Here is a 16,624-nt window from a genome sequence, read left to right on the forward strand (position 1 = left end):
AGACAGACAGGAAGGAGCTGCAGCAGGAAACGGTATCTCAAGCAACAGTGATGACTTCAACTGCTGTGCATTTGTGACAAGTTTAATTTGCTCGCTACTCCTCGACTAGGTTTTACTCCTTCGAGATCCTTCAAATTCAAACTTTGATTCCACCTGCTTTTGTGGGAATTATGGCTTTACTGCATAAAACATCTGTGTGGGCAGTGTTTTTCATCCCTTGATGCCTACAGACCGCTTCAACAAGTCCAAGGTGAGATATTTGAGCTTTTTGTATACTTAACTTTATACTTTTACCCTTCATAGTTACAGAAGGTTTGTTAAACTGACTCCTGACTTTACCATACTGTGCCATACTGGAACTTCATAATTAACATGTTAATTAATAATTTACAAACTGATCAGTCTGGCTTTTTTTCTTGCACAGTGTACTTGCATCATGCAAATGATACTGCTTCTAATGTTTTTAGATACTGCTTCTAATGCTTGTTACTGATGATAATTATATATTGTAATTTTGCAGAGTTGTGTTAGCTACTGGGCGCTCGCCAATTTAAACACTGCCGCAACACTGTCCCCAACATATTTCTACAATAACGGCAGTATGTTATTAAGTGGTTTTACCTATTAAGACTATACTCAACAGCGGAAGCTGGAACACCATCTTGAGTACATCTGGGTTTTTGAATCCGTTTCCTTTGTGAGCAGACGTGATCAGCAACAAACCACACAGGAAGGCATTTGCCTTTTCTCGTTCTGTCTCAGTGAAACCTTAAACATAATTTAAAGTATGTTTGCAGAACTTTCACTGCAGTTTGTGATATGAAATCATACTAATAACAAACCTTATTTATGTAACACATTTAATATAGGCCTAAAAAGATGCAATACAATGTAGGCTTTGCAAAAGAAAAAGAAAAAAAGAAAAAGTAGGATTTGTTTGTTTTTCTCTTCAAAGCTAAAGAAGAAAATTAGTGCACAATCTGTTTCAGATGTCGTATTAACCAAGGCATGCAATCAATAATCATAGTTGCCCCCACACTTACTTGACCTGATTAGACCTCTTCTCAGAAGTGTGTGTTTGTGTGTGTGGGTGTGTGGACAGATTGTGCTTTATTGACGTCCCCTTAGCTCTCCTATTACACCTGTTAAAGTGTGACACCTTTATTTGTCTTATTGGTTCATGGAGTTTGGTGACATCATGTAATTACCAGCATAATTCATGTTACTGGCATCAATAATGCTTTATTCAGGGAGATTTATATATTTTTCTTAACATCTGTTGTGCTACAAATATTATTTGTATATAATATAATATTACAATATGGTTCTCTGACCTGATGTTACATTTCTGAAATGGCTGCATTACATTTAGCTAATGAGAAACAAGGCTTTCAAAGGGATGACAATTGTCTTGATGGCCATAACCACAATGCTAAGCGCTTTGGTTAAGACTATTGCATCTTGTAAATGAATATAGATCCTCAGTGCATATGCAGAAAGCTAAAAAAAAAAAAAGCCATCTGTTTATCAAATGTGTCTCACTGAAATTCAATATAGAACTTTGAGCAAAATAGAAGCTTTAGAACAAAATTTGGTCTGTACACTACTATTTCATAGTCAAGTTTTGTTGCTACAGGCAAACTGAATCAGTATTACATGACTTAATACACAATATAAATTCACATTTTTAATTCAGCATTAATTAGACTAAGAAGTCTTTGGAAGATAATGAGGCCTCTCATTTCTTCATCTTCCTTCATCACAGCACATCATGCCCAGTTTATGGTAGTTGCACATAAGTAACTGTTTTTTATTGTGTAGACCCAAACAGGAACGTCTGAAGGCCGAAATTATCCAACTTTCTCATGGAGAGGAAGGCACATTATGATTCTATCATGGACCGAAGCAAACGCATCATGTGGCAGGACGACTGCTATGTGGATCTTCAGTCTACATCCTGCTCTGTCTCTTCACAGGCAGGAACAGAAGGTAAGCGTTTTCTTAACAGGTTCATCATAGCCACTTTCTGACCCGTCTTGTTAAAAATGTTTTAAAAGAGGAGAGCAATCACACCTGACACCCCCCTTCTTTAATTAATTTTTTTTTCTCCTATGTTTTTACTTTATTTATTTAATTTTATCTATTTACTTATTTATTTCTAATTTCTGGTCCAATCAGATACCTCTTTACCTTAATATGTATGTCTGTGCTGTAAGTAAAAAAATAAAATCATAGCTGCTTTCTTCAACGTTCGAAGTTTCAGGAACATTTTAGTTCTTGGAACAACTTTTAAGGAAGCCCATTATTATCTGTGTTTCCAACGTGGTCTAAAGACCCGTGAAGATTAGGCAAATTATTGACATTGACATATGAAAAAGCGACAAGATTAGGGCTGCTCGTGGTCACTATGAGAAGCCACTGGGCCAAAATCAAAGACTTGACTTGCACATACATCCCGGTACTAAGCACTCGAACATACATGCATACTCTCAAGCATATACATACATATGCATGCCCGTACATACGTTGACATGCATAATGTAAGAATGTGTATGAGGATATGTGAATGTGAGCATGTATGCATGTATGCATGTGCAAACAAACAAGATGGCGCTGACCTTACATATGAAATTCATAGGAAAGATTAGGGAAGGAAATGAGAAAGAACAGATTATTTAGAATCACAGGTATTGTGCAACTAAAAGAAGAACTAGAAAAGAACATGTTAAAAAAAGACAAAATATATGAATGGAAAAATCCCCGTTAAGAAATTGTTTTAGTTAATTATCACTTGATAATCTCAGTAATCATTTTTTAAGAGTTGTATTTGCGTTCTGTTTTTGGTTTAGACCTTGGCTGGATCCAAAAGCATCAAGACCAGCTGCAACGCTTCATTACGGCCTCCTTCCTGGAGGGGATGTTAACCCACCTGAGAAAGGTGGATGTGCTGAGTTCAGCTGATGAGACCAAGATCAAAGAAGCGGGCCGTCTGCAGGACCAGGTTAACATGCTCACAACTATTGTCACTAACAAGGACACTCAAGGTTCTGATGCTCTCCAGGGCTTCATTGAGAGCTCAGATTCTCCGGTGGCCCAGCTCATCATCAACCACGGTAAGGAGCTTGAAATGGGATCTGCTCTCTGTGTTGGTCATTCTTTTAAAGGTTGAAGATCATCCGGTAATAGCCGGAGTGGTTGTTTGATTTCTGAATCTCCTTAACAGCATGTCATTGACCAAGACATTGAGCCCCAAACTGCTCCTGATGAGATGTTCAGTGTATGAATGTGTGTGTAAATGTAACTATTTGGAAAGCACTTTGCACCACTCTTGGGATTCAAAACGCTAGATACATTGAACCCTTGTGCTTTTCTGCAGATTCCATGGGGAAGGAGCACAAAGAGGTGCTGTTACGGCGATATGAGCAGTACAGAGACAGAGATTCAGTCAGCTGCCCCAAACTAAACATCTTCTCAAGAACGTTACTTCTGGTCGATGGACTTTCCGACATCCAGCAAAAGGAACATGACTTAATGCAGGTGGGGGCGACTCGAGGAAGGAAAAGAAATCATCTCAGACAGCTGGGGCTGACCAAACTCTTGGAGCCCTTGACCCGGGTCAGTTTACCTCCCAGGGTCTCCCTCACACTCGGGGTGGCTGGTATCGGCAAGACAACCTGGGTCCGACACTTCATCAGACAGTGGAGCCAAGGGGCCATCTGCACAGATGTGAGCTTTGTCCTGCCTTTCACTTTTTGCGAGCTGAACTCACTGGAGAAAGTCTCAGCTGAGAGGCTGGTGAAAATGGCTTTTCCTCATTTAACAGACCCCAGTCTGGTCCTGAGCAGCTCCTGCCGCACACTGCTCATACTTGATGGTTTGGATGAATTCCGTTGCAATTTAAATTTCTCTGATGCAACTCCTTGCAGCGACCCAAAGAAAGAAGTGGCCATTGATGACCTAGTTACTAACATCATCCGCGGGAATCTGCTCCCTTACGTATCAGTGTGGGTGACCTCCAGGCCAGGAGTGGCCTCACTCATCCCTGGAGGATTGGTTGACAGGGTGACTGAGATCCCAGGATTCAGCCCGAAGGACATCCAGCTCTTCCTAAACCACCACTTCTCTGAGAGAGATTTTGCCAGTAAAATATGGGCGCACTTGGAGTCCCATAAGATCTTAATGGTGATGTGCTACATACCATGCATTTGCTGGATAGTAGCTGATACTCTGATGTACATCATGCAGAGTGAAACACAAGAGAGCCTTCCAAGGACTTGTACTGAGCTATACGCTCACTTTTGTTCCATGAAGGCAGAAGTAGGTGAACCAAGAGGCAGGGAGCCTGTGAAAATGGAACAGCTCCATGGGAGCAATCGTAAACTGCTGGGGAACCTTGGACGACTGGCGTTTTATGGGCTCCTTAAACACAAGTACACCTTCAGCGAGCAAGACCTCAGGGCCTATGGGATAGATCTACTGTTAACTCAGTGCAGTCTTGGTGCTGGAGTTCTTGTTCGGGAGGAGTCTGCCATATACACAACATATCGGTTCACTCATTTGTCTCTGCTAGAGTTTCTTGCAGCTACTTTTTACCATATCTCCTCAAAGCGGGCCATCTTTGACTTATTCTCAGAGAGCACCATGTCTTGGCCCAAGATCGGTTTCCAGAACCACTTTAGAAGCGCCTTTCAGCACTCACAACAAGCTGAAGATGGTCACTTGGACGTGTTTGTGCGCTTCCTGACAGGCCTGCTGTGTCCAATGGCACAGAAACCTCTTGCTGGGCTTCTGGCCCTCGGAAAAGATGATGGCAATCAAAAGGCTTGGGCAGCAGGGTTTTTACAAGGCCTCTTGGTCAGCGGAGGTGCAGTGGTGTCCCTGCGTGCAGTTAACCTGGCTTATTGTTTACAGGAGCTGCAACACACGGAGCTATTGCGGAGTGTTGAGGAAGATTTACAGCTTGGTAGCCTAGCAGGGAAATTAACACGGGCTCACTGTGTTGTGCTGGGCTACCTCCTTCATGTGTCTCCAGAGTGCAGTGAACAGACCAACCTAACAGGCTCTCTCAACTACACAACAGTGAAATGTCTGCTCCCACAGCTGCTGTACTGCAGCTATCTCAGGTTAGCTCACCACAGCACCATCTCCCAATAAACTAACACTCAGGAGAAAGATTGAAGAGTGAAATCTGACTTATAACTTATCTACTCCACAGGTTAGAGAATAATCACTTCAAAGATGATGTCATGGAGTTGCTGGGAAGCCTCCTGAGTGCCAAAGACTGCCATATCCAGAAGATAAGGTGGGATCACATTTACTTTTCAGCAAACATCATATGAAGAACATTTTGAAGTGATCTTATAGTTCTGAACCGCTGTAGCTTGAATTTGCCCGATTGCTCACATAAATGGGGACACTTTTTAATTACTAGTGTTAGTCTTGTTGATTTCAAGGGTGTAAGAGAGAGAAGAGGATTGGTGCAGTGATGATGATGATTGTGATTATCAGTAATATTTTGTACCATGTTGTGACCACTTTTATTCACCCACTCAGTTTGGCAGAGAATGCCATCAGCAACAAAGGATCCAAAGCCCTGAGTCGAGCCCTCTTGGTGAACCGGACGCTAACGTCTCTCAAGTGAGATTTGTGTGTTGCTTTTGACTGGCCATAACCTTTTGAAGGGGAAACTGGTGTGCTTCTAATGCACATTGAACATTCCATTAGATAACAATTCTGTTTCATGTACTGCAGCTTAAAAAAAAATAAAAGTCACAATTTTGTGCTTATCTCCAAATCCCCACGTTGCTGCAAGTCTTTGTCCTCATATTTCACAGGCATATGCATTACTACCTGATGTTTCTATTATGTTTCTGTATATCATCTAACCAACTATTTCTTATTTAGTCTCCGGAACAACAACATTGGCTCTAAAGGTGCAAAGTTCCTGGCAGAGGCTCTGAAAATGAACCAAGTCCTGGTATCAATCAAGTGAGTATATAATTGCTATAGATTTTAGTTCATACACAAAATTATCCTAAAAAGTGAACGTGGAACACGTTGGTGTTAGTGTAATTGCTCAATTTCCACTACTCTTCAGCTTCCAGAACAACGCAATTGAGGAGGAAGGTGCACAGGCCCTTGCAGAAGTACTGCACTGCAACCGCAAACTGGTGTCTCTGAAGTGAGTGCCCTTCATTTGTTTCGTGTGTTCGTGTTTGTGTGTGTGTGTGTGTGTGTGTGTGTGTGTGTGTGTGTGTGTGTGTGTGTGTGTGTGTGTGTGTGTGTGTGTGTGTGTGTGTGTGTGTGTGTGTGTGTGTGTGTGTGGGCTTGTTTTACTATATTCATGGGGTCCAAAAACCGGGGAATACAGTATACTTGTGGGGTCTGCACAGCCTTGTGGACCCCACAAGGTTAAAGGGCTGTTTGAGGGTTAAGACTTGGTTTTAGGATTAGGGTTAGAATTAGGTTATGGTTATGGTTATGGTTAGGGTAAGGGTAAGGGTAAGGGTAAGGGTTAAGGTTAGGCATTCAGTTGTGATGGTTAAGTTTAGGGTAAGGAGCTAGGGAATGCATTATGTCAACACGTTCCCCACAAAGATAGTGAAACAAAGCGTGTGTGTGTGTGTGTGTGTGTGTGTGTGTGTGTGTGTGTGTGTGTGTATGCTCATGGAGTATATTTTTTATTTCATGTACTGATTCAGCATACGGAAGAATAAGATTGGAGCGGGAGGTGCCAAAAGGATTGCAGAGGCGCTGAAGACGAACCGGACTCTCACAAAGCTGATGTAATCTTACACTGATATATTCATTCACCATACCCATCTTGTAAATATGATACAGCGTTGTGTTTTTACATTTATCCCAGTGGATTAAAGACTCCAATCTATTTTTTTTTTCTGTGTTCTTTACACTTTTTTGTAGATTTATATTTATGTGTATTTGACTAACTTGCTGCTTAATTGGTTTTCATGTTAAGATAGCATAAATAATACCCTTGTATTACAGAGCTTGTAATTGGGTCACATACTAATCGTCATGAGTCATGATTTGATGTGTTTTTAAAATGTTCAGTCTATTTTTGTTTTTGCCTACAGTCTTTGTAGCAACCAGCTTGGGGACAAAGGGGCAATCGCTCTGGCAGAGGCTTTGACAGTCAACCACACTCTCCTCTCTCTTCAGTCAGTATCTTCAAAAGTCTACTGCTAATGCATTTTAACATCGTGGGTTGTTACACCTTGGTTCACTTAGTTTGCAACAATGTTTGTCTTGCGAGTAATTTACATTACATTTGTGTTTAACCTTTCTTTTGGCAGACTTCAGAGTAACTCAATCAGCAACAGGGGGATGACAGCCTTAACCAAAGCACTCAGGCTGAACCGTGGCCTCGTCTCCTTGAAGTAAGAATTAAACTTTGGCTAAGGCAACTCTGATCCTTTCATAAAAAAAAGTACCATGTCATGTTTTCTTGACCTGAGTCAACCTTATTAGACCTTCTTAGACTGATCTATGTTCACTAGAGCTGTAGTAGGCTTGTGGTAACAAAAATAATTTCCCCCTGGGATTATTAAAGTATTTCTGATTCTGATTCTGATTAGTAGGCTGAGTCCATGTATTAGTTTAATTCAAAATCAATCTAGAACAGGCATTGAGATTGGTCACCTGGTATACTGGTAACTGGCTGCATCATATACCTCAATCATCAAGTATCAATCATTTTCATTTTGGCCACAGACACAATGTCAGCGAGCACTTTGTACTATGAATTCTTCAGGACAAGTAATAAGGTCAAGAATGGGAACATTTCCATTTTATATTTTAAGTAAATAATATGGCCTAATTTGATCCTATCGTGTGTTACTCTGCATTTGCTTTTTGATTATTACAAATAATAAAGCAAAATGATCATCTTAAAGTATAAGATATACAGTCTCTCACATCGCATAAATTATGAACAGGCAAGTGAGTGGCCTTGAAGAGGATTTATTTTTCTGTCTCGGTATTAACTGTCTCTCATTTGGACTCTGTCTTGACTTGGACTCCAACTTTTTTGGAAGTCGGTCTCGGCTAGTCCTGGTCTTGGACTCGACAAAGACTGGACTTGACTACAGCCCTGATGTTCACAGCCATCTCCTTTTTAAGTAGTAGTTTGACAATTTGGGAACTACATTATTCGTTTTGAGGATTGATACCACTCTCATATCTGTCCGGTAAATAGAGGTTTGATGTGACGTCCTAGCTAGCCTTTGTTCCAACAGCTTATCCCCTCTTTTGTTGAGCTTGTGACCTTTAACCTGCCATGGTCTAAGGCTTATGGGAAATGGTCTTCATTAAATACAGCTAAAAATAATGAGAAAAAAATATTTAAAAAAAATGTAATTACCATTCTTATGTTAAAGTTATTTGTGTTATTAGAGACATCAGATTGTCAGGTTTTCATACCTCTGGAACAGCAGCATGTTAGCTTAGCTTTAGCGCTTAAGAGGTGCAAGTAGGGGGATTTTATTATTGTTGGGCATAGCCAGGTTCCCTGTTTCCCCCGGTTTCCTGTCTTTATGCAATGCTAAGCTAAGCAGCTGCTAGGTGTAGCTTCATATTTACTGCAGCGATGTTAGAGTGGTATCAATTTTTTCATCTAGCGCTCAAATAAAAGTGAATAAGCATATGAGATTGTTGGGAAAACTGTCATTTCTTATCCTTTTTTTTCCCCTTTATCTATCTTTTCATCTGTAAGTTTAAGGGAGAACTCCATAGGGGTGGAGGGAGCAAAGAACATGGCTCATGCCCTCCATGAGAACAACTCTCTGCAGGACCTTGAGTGAGTCACCTCATTAATTGCCATGTGTGTAGTTTAATATCCCCACATAGGCATAGAAATATCCGACTGTTCAGAAAATGTCACTCCCCCATACTGTAGTATGTCACTTAGGGCTATTGTATGATGGCAAATTGCAAATCCCATGAGATTACTGTATACACAGTGGTTATTTGAATAAGTATGGCGATATTCACAACTGAACATCAATTAATTTAGCATTAATTGACCCCAGTTGTTTTTTTAAATTCTGTTTGCCTTTACACAGTAAAAATTAAGTGGATTTTTCAAACTTCAAAGCCACATTTTTGATCTGCTTGAAAGCAGACATGTTGCGGAAGCACTGACAGACTTTGAATTACAAAGTATTTTCACACATCACTGTCAAACCTAACTGTTTAAACTTTAACTACTGTGTATACATTTGTGTTTCTTTGTGTGTGTTCATATCTAGTCTCACAGCCAACCTGTTGCACGATGAAGGGGTTCAAGCTATAGCAGGTGCAATCAAGTTTAATCGAGGCCTCACCTCTCTGCAGTAAGTGAGGCTTTTAAATACAAATAGACACACCTGAGCCTGCGAGTAGTTCAGGCATCGGCAGCTTTGCTCGCTCCACAATAATGGTACAAAAATAGAATAGAATAAATAAGCCACTGCTGTAGCATTGGGATAACATTCCTTCAAGATTCCCAAAACTTTTCAATGCAAACAAGTTATACACTCGTAACGTATAATGAGATTTTAAACTGTTTCAGAAACATTTAAAAGAAATCAGAATATAAAACATTAGGGGATTGCTATTTATTGCATGTATAAGAACTGTTTAGATTGATTAGAATTTACCTTTGTTTTGTTAAAGGTGGTATAATTCATGTTTTACTGTCATATGTGACAAATAATAAATAACATATGCAGTATATGCCTCAAAGTTGGCCCTAATGTGCTGTCCTTTCTCTTTTACAGTCTCCAGTGGAATTTCATCAAGTCCTCTGCCACTAAAGCTCTGGCCCATGCACTCCTCTCCAATGCCACAATGCAGCTCTTGGAGTAAGGCCAAATGTTCTACCATTAGAGACAGGATTTAATTTCCTGATCGTGATCTTATCAGCTGCTAAACACTTATGTGGATTTTCATTCATTACAGTTGTCACTGTGTCTGTGTTTGTGTGTCCATCTTTTGCTGCAGTCTACAGGAGAATGCTATTGGGAATGAAGGCGTCATTTTTCTTGCCGAAGCCTTGAAAACCAACGTGTCTCTGCGTACATTATGGTTGGCATTATAATTGTGTATAATGATTGATCATAATTTTGGTCTTTAAAGGAACACGCCGACTTATTGGGAATTTAGCTTATTCACCGTAACCCCCAGAGTAAGACAAGTTGATACATACCCTTCTCATCTCTGTGCGTGCTGTAACGCTGCCTGACGGTTCCAGCATTAGCTTAGCCCAGCACAGATCCTGCAGGTAACTGGTTCCAACTAGCCTACTGCTCCGACAAAATAACGCCAACATGTTCCTATTTACATGCTGTGATTTGTATAGTCACAGCGTGTACAAAAACCAACGTAACATGAGACACAGCCATCTTCTAACAGTAAACAAACCGGGAACTATATTCTCTCTGTTTTTTGTACACGTTGTGACTCTATAAATCACAACATGTAAATAGGAACATGTTGGCATTATTTTGTCACTTATTCGGAGCAGTAGGATTACTGGAACCATTACCTGCATGTTCTGTGATGGCCTGATGCCGCTGGAGCCGTCAGACAGCATTACAGCACGCACGGAGATGAGAAGGATATGTATCAACTTGTCTAACTCTGGGGGTTACGGTGAATACGCTAAATTCCCAATAAGTCGGCGTGTTCCTTTAAGTTTAAATGAATGACAGAAGTCAGTTTTTAAACACATACACATAATACACATACATTCACCTAAAAGTTGTGATTGACCAAAATCTTTCTACGTGTGGGACAATAAGTTGTTTTCTATTATTTCCCCATGTGTTCACTATTTTTTGTGTGCTTTCTCTTTAGTCTCCAGGGAGTGTCATCGGGCACCAGTGGTGCCATTGCAATGGCAGAGGCTCTAATGACCAACCAAACCCTGCAAACATTAGAGTGAGTCCAAGCTCTCTTTTCTTTTAAACTGTTCCTTTTTTACATTCTCAGCCACATAGTGTAAAACAAAGTAGCAATTTAAAGCCAGCTCAGCTCAATCTTGCTCCTCAGTAGTATTTCTGATTTCCACTTTGTCAGTTTTTGTATCTCAGGTACTGCCATCATTTGGCTTGAATGGGACCAAGCAACTCCTTTTGAAGCTCCTTTCTTCTTGCTTCCTTCTATTTCTGTCTGTAAAACATTTACCCTCTCATTTCTCTGCATTATAGATGTGATAGCTTGTGATTTGTCTCTGTCATAGATGTGAATTTGACAATGCCAGCACCCGATTGAAGCTCCACAAGGGTTCGCTTAAGGCAGACATCCCATTGGCTTCCCTATTCTGCAAACACTGTCACATTCGCACGAAAACTATCCACCAAATTTGTTTGGTGGATAGTAGAATAGAACAAATGCGAGGCAAAAAAAAAGTCACTCAGTTGCTCTACAAAACTTCTGCCATGGCATTGATCTGGTTGGAACCAGTTCATTCTCAGTCAGTGTTTGATTGTGTCATGGCAATTTTGTTATCCCACAATGAGGAACAAGACAAAATTAAAGCTGCGAGCAGCGATGGACGGGCCCTCGCGCCTCTGCGAGCGTCGGGGTTACCGGCGGACGCCGCTCCTTGCGACCGTGCATTTGCGCGGCACTCAGACGCCACAAACCGTCACCAATGAAAAGGGAACTCCCCGCCGAGTTCAACGATACCTCACACAAGACTCTACGTCATATGGTTCATTAGCTGTGAATGGGGGCGTGGCTAAAGCATAGGGGGCGTGTCCAACCATCACCAATTAAAAATGAAGCCTCTGCTGAGATGAATGATACCTCACACAAGACTCTACTTTAAATGGGTCAGCATGTATGAAAGGGGGCGTGGCTTAAACATAGGGGCGGGCCAAACCATCACCAATGAAGAAGGAAGTCTCTGCTGAGTTCAATGATACCCACACAAGGGTATACCTTAAACGGTTCAAATGTTATGAAAGGGGGCGTGGCCCAATTAAGTGGGCGTGGTCATATAATAGGAGGCGGCTCAGTATCACATGCAGACCACACATTCTAAGTTTCATGTAAATCGGATGATGTTTGTCATATAAGGCCCATTTCCTGTGGCCATGGGGGGGCGCTATGACCAAAAGTCAATTTTGGCCTGTAGGTGTCCTCAGGCCTGGACCCTTGTCCATCGTGAGAAATTTCGGGCAGATACGACAACTTACACTCAAGTTACAACAACTTCTTTGTTCATCGCACTCAAAATGGCCGCCACGCCACACCCACACCTTCTGACGAAAAGTTTTTCTTTTAATAACTTTTCATCGTTAAGGTGTTGGGATAGTACCGACCAAGTTTGAAGTCCATCGGATGAAATCTGTAGGAGGAGTTCGTTAAAGTATAGCACCTTGACTTTTAGGCCTACTTCCTGTAGGCTGTAAATATCGGCCTTTATTTTTCCTCAGGGTTGGACTCTTATGAATCCTGAAAAGTTTCGAGGTAATCGGATAACGTACACTCGAGTTACACCCACTTCCTGTTTCGGCGGCGAAACGCACAAAATTGCTGCCCCGCCATGGCCACGCCCTATGACAAAAAGGTTTTCTTTTAAACAACTTTTCATCTTTAACTTCTTAAGATGGCACAGACCGAGTTTAAAGTTGATGAAATCTCTAGGAGGAGTTTGTTAAAGTACGACATGTGGAAATGGCCAAAATCGCACTAATTTCGAACTTTGAAATCAAAATGGCGGACTTCCTGTTGGGTTTAGGGTATGGCTCTCATGAGGTCTTTTGTACATCTTGACATGTTACATATGTGTACCAAGTTTCGTGAGTCTACGTTAAACGCACTGCAGGGGCTCAATTTTCGTAACTTTCTAGGGGGTGCTAGCGAGCCATTTTTGTGCGCCTATTCCCGAAACCCTTAAAATACGTAAATTTTCACTAGACTTGATGCGACCGCCAAATTTGGTGAGTTTTTGTATATGTTAAGCCCCTCAAAAAGCCAATTCATTTGACGGGAAAATAATAATAATAGAAAGAAAGAAAGAAACAATAATTCCTTCAGTTTCAATAGGGCCTTAGCCGCGGCCGGCGCTCGGTAAATATCTTACAGTATTGTCACACTTTTAATGCACACGCGATGGAAAGCTGCTCTCTCTCTTTATACCTTGGCTTGGTCCTCCCCCTCTGGTCAGGATGTCTTCTTTCAATCAGCCTGCAGCATGCCTTTGTTCTCAAGACAAAGGGTCTAACCAGCCAGAGGTGAGAATCATCTGATGACATTCAGGTGGGAAAAACCTTAGCAATCAGGTCAAGATTCTCTCATGGAGATGGGATATGCTCGCTTAGCTTTACTACAGTCGTGTGTGACCGGCGTGCAATAGCACTAGTGCGGTAAGAGGTCGAGGGGTGTGGCAATGACATCATCGATACGGGGTCGTATTCGTATTCACCATCCATACAAAGCCAAACGAGAGCCGTTTACAAATTTTTTCACCCTGAGACCAGGTTTCAAAAAAGTGCGTTTTCAGGCAGTGCGTTTACAGGATTCGTCTGGACAGTCGGCCCAAACGATGCAAAACATGTGCGTTTTGATGCTGCTAACACACTGCCATGTATGTACAATTGTTGTGTTCTGTACTTGATTATATCCCATTTCTTCCACTGTTTCAGTCTACGTGGGAACACCGTGGGGATGGAAGGAGCAAAGGCTCTGGCTAACGCATTGAAAAGCAACAGAAGCCTCAAGTCGTTGAAGTAAGTCCTGACTGGAGTTTGTCGTGATCCATGTGAACCTATATGTCAGTATTTGCCCAGTTTAGACAGCATAAGAACTGCCATTGCCTGTGTCATACAGTCTACAGTATTTGACCTTCTTTATGTAGTTTATACAATGAAGACACAGTTGACATGAAGAGAAATGCAGAGCAGGATTGTCACACTCATGTTTTAAAAGCCAGAATTTTCTGAAATTCAATTAATACAGTGAATTTGAAGTCTCCTACTTCAAATGCCTTGTCTCTTGATTAAGATTCAGCTTCTTAGATAAAGTATATCTGGCCAAAGGACTTTATCACTGATCATAAGGCAGCGCCTCCTACAAGGCTGACAGCAGTGAGCTAACATTGTGTTTTACTAATCTACCCAACCAACGATCAAGCTTTATTATTCATGTTTGTTAACTAACAGTAACTGTTGGTCCAGTTTGCTGCAAGGCAGCTCCTATAGGATTCACATGTGCTGGACTTCCTGTTTGATCCTTTCAAATCCAGCACTTTGGATTTGAAAAATAAAAACTTTATACTTAAATCACTGGACATTTGATTAAAGAAAAACCTTTTTTGTCTCTTCGTGCATCATCAGTCTGCAGGAGAACTCTCTGGGTATGGATGGAGCCATATTTATTGCAACGGCCTTGAAGGGAAACCACCAATTGACATACATCAAGTGAGTTTTCTTTTCTACACCTGTCTCCTATATTACATATATACTGTACACTTTTCTGTATGTGCATGTGTGTGTTTGTGCATTAAAAGGTGACATGTGTTATGTGCAGTTTGCAGGGAAATGGTATTGGAGAATCAGGAGCAAAGGTCATATCTGATGCTATAAGAGCTGACGCTCCGGGCTGTGTGGTGGACATCTGAACAAGGAAAGAGCAGCTTCTACTGAGAAAAGTCGCACATGTAACATATTAATAATAGTATAGGCTGTATGTGTTATAAGAAAAAGGTGTATGCAATTTAGTTAAAGCTGTACAGTATGTTTGTGCTGAATATCATTGTAGCTGTTCACTGTATAGTAATATATATATATTCACATATTTATTATGACATTATTATTGAGGTAGCAGAAGGGATGAAAAAAAGAAATTGACAAGGGTGTAGATATATTTTTATGTAAAATACACTCAGTATCTTTAATTATAGAGTGGAGCCTCATCTCTCTTATTTGCCAATTAAGATGACATTCTGTTCATTTTCTCTATTTGCATGAAGGAATCTGGTGTATAGCAATAAAATGGACATTACACAGTAGTTATATTACACTTTTGGTTTTTACAAGGGCATAGATTTGTTAAAAAAGTCTACAGCTCTATCATTCTGCTGCTGACATAATACTCATGACCACATTATTTAAAGTGTGTTATATATCTTTGTGCATGTTATAGGTTTACAAATTGAAAAAGCCCAAAGTCCACCCCAAAGGCACCTACCATCTCCAACAAAAAACACTGTTTGTTCACAAACAGCTCCAAACAGCTCTATTTTAGTCCAGCCTTTACTTCCATGATGAACGTGCGTCACTTTGTAACACACGTTATAATGCTCGCATAGCTGCTAGCGTGGCACGCCCTCTTACTCTGCTTCTGACTGGCTAGTAGTCCTTATTTAGCTACTGCGCGTGTGCGACTCCCAACAAAGATGGAATAGTGCGATGCCTCACTCTGTAGCTAAAACAGAGAGCTCAACACACAGGGTGAAAAGAGGAGCTGCAGCAATGTGCAGTACGACAAAAATATGGTGTTTTTTTTAAATTAAACCATGTAAACCTATTCTGCTATAACCTCTAAATATAATTTTGAACCTGAAAATGAGCATATCATCAGCACTTTAATGAGGACTGGAATGGCTTCATAACTTCAGCGTCGGCTATTTGATTAATTATGTCTGCCTAGTACCAGCTGTATACCAGAAATACTCGTACGACTCAATACACAAAGATAATCCACAGGATAGATTATACAATTATATTTATGTACTTATGTACATTTTTTAATAAACAATTTACATTTAAAAAGCAATTGGTTGTTAACAATGTCCCTCTTCTCTTGGCAAATATTTTGATATTCAACCACTTTTTAATTAGCAGAATGGTTTAGATCTCCCAGCTCAGTGTCTTATGGATCAAAGGTCTAATTTTTGGCCTTACAAATAACTGTTTAACATAATCTCTGATTTATACACATATCTATATTTACGTTTTATTATTGAATCTTATTAACTTTTGATGGTTAATTGTGTTCCTTTACATCCATGCTAGCAGCTCTGTGAGGTAGCACATAGGCACAGCGGTGCTTTGCTTCATTGATAACGTCAGCGTGCTAACTTACTCACAATGACAATGCTAACATGCATGTACTGTAACATGTTCACCATCTTAATTTAGCGTTACGTGCTAACATTTGCTAATTATCAGTAAACATAATGTAGACTGATGGGAATGTCTTTAGTTTTGCATTGTATTTGGTCATAAACCAAAGTATTGGGCAAATTCCAATTTTGACAATGATAATGATATGATGATAACATGAAAAGTCCTGAACTGTATAACATTTCACTGAAAAACTAAATGTCACATTTCAGATAGTGCTAGAGGGGAAACAAATCTGTGAGTCACCAAAAGCATAAATGTTTTGTAAATTTCATGGCAATCCATCCAATAATTGAAATATTTCTCAGCTAACAGCATGGCTGAAAAGGACATGAATCAGGATATTTTGGGCAGTTTTCTTTCTTTCACCTTTCACAATGTAGTCTTATGCCTAGTTTTAGAGTAAATAACACAACATTTATCGGCAGTTAGGGTTATTTGTGTCTTAGAAGCCAATGTGGGTACGATGTGAGCGTGACATGAAGAAACAC

General features: G+C 40.5%; 1 protein-coding gene across 1 annotated transcript; it reads left to right on the forward strand.

Annotated features, from left to right (window-relative positions):
- Window positions 1-55: 55 nt before the first annotated feature.
- On the forward strand, window positions 56-15,016 carry nlrc3 (NLR family, CARD domain containing 3). The gene is made up of 19 exons (XM_028567573.1): window positions 56-250; window positions 1,822-1,989; window positions 2,850-3,113; window positions 3,377-5,123; window positions 5,216-5,302; window positions 5,554-5,637; window positions 5,905-5,988; window positions 6,098-6,181; window positions 6,702-6,785; window positions 7,095-7,178; window positions 7,314-7,397; window positions 8,732-8,815; window positions 9,267-9,350; window positions 9,777-9,860; window positions 10,000-10,083; window positions 10,855-10,938; window positions 13,653-13,736; window positions 14,343-14,426; window positions 14,536-15,016. Exons 2-19 carry the CDS (start codon window positions 1,866-1,868, stop codon window positions 14,624-14,626), a joined length of 3,405 nt encoding a protein of 1,134 aa, XP_028423374.1. The 5' UTR covers window positions 56-250; window positions 1,822-1,865; the 3' UTR covers window positions 14,627-15,016.
- The last annotated feature ends 1,608 nt before the right edge of the window (window positions 15,017-16,624 follow it).

The sequence above is a fragment of the Perca flavescens genome, chromosome 21 (assembly GCF_004354835.1).
Source record: "Perca flavescens isolate YP-PL-M2 chromosome 21, PFLA_1.0, whole genome shotgun sequence".
NCBI lineage: Eukaryota > Metazoa > Chordata > Actinopteri > Perciformes > Percidae > Perca > Perca flavescens.

What these genes read in the sequence shown, in the direction of transcription:
- nlrc3 (XM_028567573.1), top strand. Translation starts at nt 1,866, where the DNA reads ATGGAGAGGAAGGCACATTATGATTCTATCATGGACCGAAGCAAACGC. An exon ending in GCCACAATGCAGCTCTTGGA is followed by an intron (nt 9,861 to 9,999) that starts GTAAGGCCAAAT and finishes CTTTTGCTGCAG; the next exon opens with TCTACAGGAGAATGCTATTG. An exon ending in CACCAATTGACATACATCAA is followed by an intron (nt 14,427 to 14,535) that starts GTGAGTTTTCTT and finishes TGTTATGTGCAG; the next exon opens with TTTGCAGGGAAATGGTATTG.